The 7,121-nt window shown below is 43.3% G+C and overlaps 1 protein-coding gene across 1 annotated transcript; it reads right to left on the bottom strand.

Moving 5' to 3' along the window:
* Positions 1–291: 291 nt before the first annotated feature.
* Positions 292–7,074, bottom strand: tbx1 (T-box transcription factor 1). The gene is made up of 7 exons (XM_037680595.1): positions 6,396–7,074; positions 4,781–4,882; positions 4,400–4,571; positions 3,325–3,480; positions 2,580–2,647; positions 2,007–2,107; positions 292–1,488 (listed from the first exon to the last, which is right to left on the bottom strand). Exons 1-7 carry the CDS (start codon positions 6,797–6,799, stop codon positions 1,106–1,108), a joined length of 1,386 nt encoding a protein of 461 aa, XP_037536523.1. The 5' UTR covers positions 6,800–7,074; the 3' UTR covers positions 292–1,105.
* Positions 7,075–7,121: the final 47 nt, after the last annotated feature.

Raw genomic sequence — 7,121 nt, 5'->3', positions numbered from 1 at the left:
AATACAAGTGTTGTCTCTTTTGTTTCTTAGTGCTGCAGAGAAAATGTGTCATATTTCCTGGGAGAGAAGGGAAAACTGAATAATTTGGTATTTTTATTGTTTCCTGACGTTATTAGAGAAAAACACAGTGTTTAAAATGTTCAAACGTTCACCAAGCAGGTTAAATTAAAGTGTGGTCAACGTTATTAATGTTTAAAACCCTTCGAGCGAAGTGAAGACTGAAATGGTTAAACGTTCATATTTACATTAAACTACATGTTCCCTCCTCAGGTACGTTCAGATCTGTGTGTGTATGTGTGTGTGTGTGTGTGTGTGTGTGTGTGTGTGTGTGTGTGTGTGTTTTCAGGTCGTGCCTGACAACGACTGCATGAACTCGAGCTTCAGGACAAACGGCACAGAGAGCAACAATCAGAGAGGGGAACCGATGTTTAATAGACTCGACTGTGAAGGGAAGATTTGCACAGACTCTTTTTTTGTTGTTGTTTTTAAATGAATTACAAGAATTTAATGTTTATTTTACAGACACAGAAAAGTCGTTCTGCTTGGTTTGTGTAGAACGACTGCCAGTCAGTGCCATGGAGCGTCTCAGACCTTCGAACATTTTCAAAAATGTTGTTTTTTTTTCTTCCCCAAGCAAAAACACTTTGGGTGTACGTCAACATCCTCTCTGGTGAGCTCAACATGCAAACATCTCGTCTACCTACAAAGTCTGATGGGGCTATATAACGTATGGCTTTTCTGAAAGCAATTAAAAACAAGGCAAAGTCCAAGAAAAGTGCATCAACAAACAAAAGTCATGGTTCCAGTCTGTGATCTCAAGTCTCTTCTGTGTTGAGGAGGTCGCTCCGGTTTCCTCTGCTCGCCGGTTCGACGTCTGCGCTGCTCAGGGAGGAAGCAGCGTCATATGCAGAGCCATTAGAGTTCAAAGGTCAGAGCAGGCAGGGCTCATACAACAGGTGCTTAATGCAAAGATGCATGTTCCTTAAATAAATACGGCAGGATGTATCCAGCAGGGAGGAGCTCCAGCCTGTGATCAAACCATCAGAAGAAGTTTCTGCTCCTAGGAGTTCCACAGGGCTGCGTGCCCTTCAACAGGAAGCAGTCATTATCTGGGCCCGTAGTCGTAGTTAGAGGGGCCGCTGGTTGCAGAGTACATGTTGGTCGTGGCGGGATTCATGTGGTGGTGGTACGTGTGTCCTCTGATGCTTGATAGAGGGTACGGCGACGGCCTGCTCTTGGCTCCTAAGTAGTGTTCGTAGGCAGTGGGGTACTTGTAGGGGTAGTGGTGCAGGGTGTCCGGCGGTAGGGTGTGGGGGTCCGGCCGCAGGTCGTGGGGAGAGCTGGGTCGGCCACTTGTGAGCGGGACTGCGTGGAGGCCCCCTGGAACCGGCAGGGCAGGACTGAGAACGCGGGACATCAGCTGGTGAGCCGGGTCTGCGTGTATGGGTGTGCCACTGGGGTCTGCGTCGTACTCCCGCCGGCTGTCCTCTGTGGACGTGTCAACACAAGAGACATGAGTGAGCAGGTCGTCTCTGCCGTCAACGACAATGACCCACGACAGCCTGAAGGTTTTTGAACCAGCAGCTGTTTATAATTCATCAGCACGAACTGTATTCTTTGTGTTTTCAGATTCAAACAGTGTTTAATGAACTGAAACGTGATGCTTTTAACCGTTTGAATTTAAAAAACAACGCACGTGACATTAAAACCTTTCATGGATAAAGTCTGCATGAATCAAACTCTCAGAATTGAATCGTTTGGTTTATTTTTTATAAAAGTAACGACTGCGTGAGCGTTGTGCTCCAGCTGACAGCTACAGAAGCTCTCACGTTGTGAGCGGGTGCATCACTGACTTCTGTCTGTTTAATTAAAAGCCAGCGCCGCACTCTGCTCATGCAGAAAAACAGAAGTCAACAATTTTAACAGAAGGAAAAAGTCCCTTGTGCAGTTGTTTTTTTTTTTTCTCTTTCAGACAAAACGTTTGGACTAAAGGAAGAGCTGCGGACCTTTCTCTGAGCCGTTCTGCTGCGGCGGGGAGGACATTGGGTTTCTTGTTCTGGCGAAGGCGCTCATTATTGGCAGCGAGCCTGGCCGGTGATTCCTGGGCCTGCAGGAAGGTTAGAGTCATACTTAATGAGCGTCAAGGGTAACATTTCTTTATACAACACCGAGGGATGAATCCACATGCATGAAATGAACATTTTGCACAGCTCAAAGACAAAACATGAAGCTGAATGTGAGGCGTTCTCTTAAATAATCAGAGTCCCTGTTTTCAACTGTTGATTTGTAGAAAATCTCATCTGGAGCCGAGTTAAAACTTCTCAGAGGTCTCAGTGTGTTCACTTTGTCTGTCTGAACACACCACATGGGTGGGGTTTGTTCCACCGCTCCTCTGCACAATTCGAGCACTTTGTGAGACAAACAGCTGATTGACTTGTTCAACAATATGCAATGACTCCTAACATTCCTGTTTTTATATGGAACATGATGAGATATATAAAAACATTTTTCTGGCCTGATCGCTCTTCATTTTTAACAACATGCAAAAATAATCAGAGTAAAGTGTAAGATTTGCTCACCAGTCCTCGGGGTCACAGTCTCTGAAGCCCTTTGCAAAAGGATTACTGGCGATTTTCAGCTGCGTGATCTGCAGAACAAACAGCAAAACACCTTTTACTTTCTTCTTTACTTTGTTTTAAACTTAATAAAACACAAACAACTTCTAACTATTATTATTATTATTATTATTATTATTATTATTATTATTGCTGTTTAATTTGCATTGATGAAAAGGTATTTTATAGTAATTTATTCTAAATCTTCTCTAATAACCAACATTATTTCTAATGGCTACAAAAACAAGTTTAAACAATTATTTTATTAAATAAATAATTTCAATTTGTGCTGAAATAAAGCAGGTGCTTTCTGCCCAGTCTGAACCAGCAACACTCTGAATCACTCCCACACTCAGACACTCCATCCAGTTAACATTAATATATATATATATATATATATATATATATAACATTTTATTGACTTCTCCTTGCGCAGACCTCGTCCTAAAACAAACAAATAAATAAATAAATAAATAAATAAATAAATAAGGGATGGTGCTGCTGCACACAGTGAATGTGGCGCAGTTCTCACTGAGCAGCAGAACCACACGCACAAAAACTGCGCGTTTAAACGATTTACCGCACAAAATAAATAAATAAACAAATAAACAAAAGTCACCCGTTCTTTCGTCACATTTAAAGACCTTGGCATTACTGATGTCTTTGGTTACTGATCCCACACAGGATCGGTTGCGCGCGCGCTGCTCACCCGGTGGTTCTGGTAGGCTGTGACCGCCGTGAAGCGCGTCTCCTCGAACACAAACGTTTTGTAATTTTCCTCCGCGTATTTCTCGCTGTCCTTCCGCGGGTCCACGTAGACCACGTGGAACCTGGGCTGGTAGCGGTGCATGGAGTTCAGGATGATCTGCGCACAACAACAACAGCCTCAACAACAACACTACTGATAATAATTATCATTATTATATTAAAGTTTTTACAGTGTCAGCTTATTTTTTTTGGCACAACGAGCTTATTATCAGCAATTTATAAATGATCAGATGAAATTCAATAGTTTGTCAAATTTTCTCACACGTTTCAAACAAGAGAGACTTCAAACTGCTTCAAATGTCCACACATTAATGCGAAATTATTTAAATAAAAATAAAACAACACAAAGCTGTTAAAATACTTATACCAATTTGTATCGATTGTTTTTATATTTTATAACAGTTTAAGCCATGCGCTCTCAGCGACAGTGTTTGAAGCATAAATCCTTTGATGTTTTCTGGCCCAGTGAACCCAGTTTTTGGACCCACTGGTTTGGGTAAACCAGCATTTGCCCGTTCTGTTTTAAACACTGTTTCCAAATTTGCGCAAACACGCAAAACCGGAAGAAACAAATAACCAAAGCAAAACAACAAACACGATTATTCCCGCAGGTTTAAATGTTGGACCCCTGGATGTAAAAGTCCACGGACTTGGTGTCACACGTGGACGCGTTCAGTCCCTAAAATATTCCATTATTCTCTGAGTTTACAGACAACCTCAGAGGAAAAACCAGTCGGGGGGAAGAAGAAAATGATTCCAGTGGTGAAATATTTCTCTCCTGTTTGGGAACGCGTCATTACGCGCCGCGTGCGTAAAGGAACACTCGCCAAAAAAAAAAAAAAAAAAAAATCGCTCAACCCTCGAACTTTAACATTTCTGTTTGGATTTATTGTTTCCATTTTGGATTAAATCTGCCACGTGCTGCGCTCTAATAAATGTTTACGAGCTGCTGAGTCTGTGCAGGGCGAACAGTTTGTTCCTCTTGTTTCACGCGTGTCTGCTTCAGGTGAACTCACGTGGCCGTTGTCATCCAGCAGGTTGTTGGTTAACTTGAGTTTATCGAAAGACACGATCTGCTTCATCCACTGCGCGCCTTTGGCAGGAGAGTCCGGGTGGTAATGAACCCTGCCGGGGGTGGCGGGGTCAGCTTTGCCCGCCACCAGCCACGAGGAGCTGTGGAACGCGTACCTGCAGGAGGAGGACCAACAAATGTCCGTGCACAGGACGGAAATCCATCCATTTAGAAAATAAACAGGATTATTCAGAGAAGTTTCTTAATAAAATAAAATAAAATCTGCAAATGTTGTACTGGACTAAAAATTCACGCAACTTCCTGTTTTCCGTTTTTGGATCTTGTCTTTTATACAAGCAGCTGTTTTTTTTTTTTTTTAAATTACCTGTAACGTTTGTCATCAACAGGTAGGAAGTCCATCAGCAGCATGTAGTCCGCCATGGGATCCATCCCAAAGATTTTCACTTGGAAAGTTGGAAACATTCTCCTGCAGGGAAAAGAAAGAGTCAGAGTGAAGCTGCTGTTTGATGAAATATGAGCTAAATGTTCCAGTTCTATCAAATCTGCATCAGCAGAGTGTTCAGGCTCAGTCCAACACGTTCTTTTACACAAACAGACTATTAATACGAAATAAAACAAAATAAATAAAATCATTTAGTAGGGTTTTTTTTTTATCTTATAGCTGGAGACAAAAACAAAACATTCAAACTATTAAAATGACTTCATAGCCGACCCAAACCGAGCTTTCTTGTCTTCACACACACACACACACATACACACACACACACACACACACACACACACACACTCAGGGTGTTATTTGGGTGCGAGTTCATCTCAGAATTTGAACTAATCAAATTGAAGCATCGAAATCGGCACAAATCAATTATCTGTAATTGATTTCTCTGCATCCTGTTCAATATTTGTCTTTTGAAATTAAGCAGCAGTTTTAACAGCAGCTTTTCATCAGCACCCCCCCCCCCCCCCCCCCCCCCCCCCCCCGGCCGACCTTCAGAGGTTATTTAGCAGATCCACATCCCCCCGCAGGAACCTGAGAGGTGAGTCAGTGAAAGGGAGCCTGGAATCAACGCTCAATTAACGTCAGTGTTGTGGCTGGTGAGGCTGAAGGAGCTGCTGAAGTGTCTGCACATCTGCTTTCTCCTCCTGTCACACGCGCTCCTTCAGCCACAGCTGGGGGTGGGGTGCACTTAGATCAAGACTCCTCTTTTTTTTATTTTTTTTATTATTATTATTTTTTATTAAAACACAACGTTTTTATGTCCGCGCGTGCAGGACATTTGTTGTGAGCAGAATCAAAGTTAAACGTCATTAAACTGATTCTTGTTTTAGTCTTAAAAACCTAAAATTGTTTTATTTCCAAATGAATGAAGTGGGAAAAATAAAAACCAAAGAGGCACTTTGATCAAAATCTGAATGAAAATGTTTAAAACAGGAGGTGGGTGCTGGTTTTGTCCTGGTTAGCCCACATTTAAAAAACAATGTTTTATTCTCTGGAGCAACGGCGCGTGAAACTTCTCTTCAACAAATGTTGCGTCATCAAACTGCAGGATCAGCTGACTCATCAAAACGGATGATTTTTTATTTAAAATTAATTCATTTAAAAGAAGAATCCGCAGTTGTTTTAGAAACTCAACTGATCCAAAGTAAATGTTTGCAACAAAAGCCCCGAGAGCCGCGTCTCTTTATGTCTTTAATCGAACTGAAAATAAACTCCAAGAAAATTAAAATAAACAAAAAGTGAAACAACTTTAAGTTTAATTTCCAACAGTAGAAAAATAGATCGAACTATTGTGTTGTATTAATATATATATAATATATAATATTGTGTCAAATAGTGTTGCATTTATTTCTACCTATAATATTCCCCATTTCCCTCTTAAACCCTGAACTTGATGTAAATAAATGAGATTATTGTTGAAATATTTCTTTCTTCCATTAAAACCTTTTGTCGGTGTCAGCCGTGCGTCCTGCGCGCTCACCTGCCCGCCTTGGTGACGATCATCTCGGTGCCCAGCTGGTTGAACTCGTCCCACAGAGCCTTCATCTCCAGCTGCACGTTGATGTTGGACACTTTGGGGTTTTTCTTCACCGAGTTCTTTCCACTCGGCGTGGAGCTCGTGGACGACGAGGAGCAGTTCGGAGTCCCCGCGTCGCTCGGCTGCGCCTGGCCCGGGTTGGAGCCCGGGTAGGTGTAGTTGTGCTGCGCGGCCGGGCACGGCTCGAAGTGGGCCTCATGCTGCTGGCTGTAGGGGTCCCCGGGGGACGGGGAGAGGTGGTAGCCCCCCGGCGCGTTCAGGCTGCTCAGGCTGCTCGTGGTGAAAGCTGCAACATCGCAGAAATGGGAGAGCTGCGTCAGCCACGGGCTGGAAATGGCTGAAATCATCCCCGAGCGCTGGATCTACCAACCAGCACGGATTCGTTCAACAAAAACGAGTCAGTTAGGACATAAAGCAGAGAGGAAGAGCAGCGGGATCACGCGCGATCTCCAGATTTATCCCCGAGCTTGGATCCTCTGCCTTCACTGACAGAACGCCTGAGCTAAAAGCGCGTCCGAGCTGTGACGAAACATTTCCTCAAAAAAAAAAAAAAAAAAACTTCAAGTCCTGTCGAATCGCCGAACTGCGCACGGATAGACCTCAGGGTGCGCGTGAGCTGCTTTGGACCGAGTGCGCCCTGCGCTCCTGTCTCTTATCTGCCGCAGAGGA

Source organism: Nematolebias whitei, chromosome 8 (assembly GCF_014905685.2).
Source record: "Nematolebias whitei isolate Nwh7 chromosome 8, NemWhi1, whole genome shotgun sequence".
NCBI classification, from domain to species: Eukaryota; Metazoa; Chordata; class Actinopteri; order Cyprinodontiformes; family Rivulidae; genus Nematolebias; species Nematolebias whitei.
The sequence above is the reverse complement of the archived record's forward strand: the minus strand, read 5'-3'. Positions and strand labels throughout refer to the sequence as shown.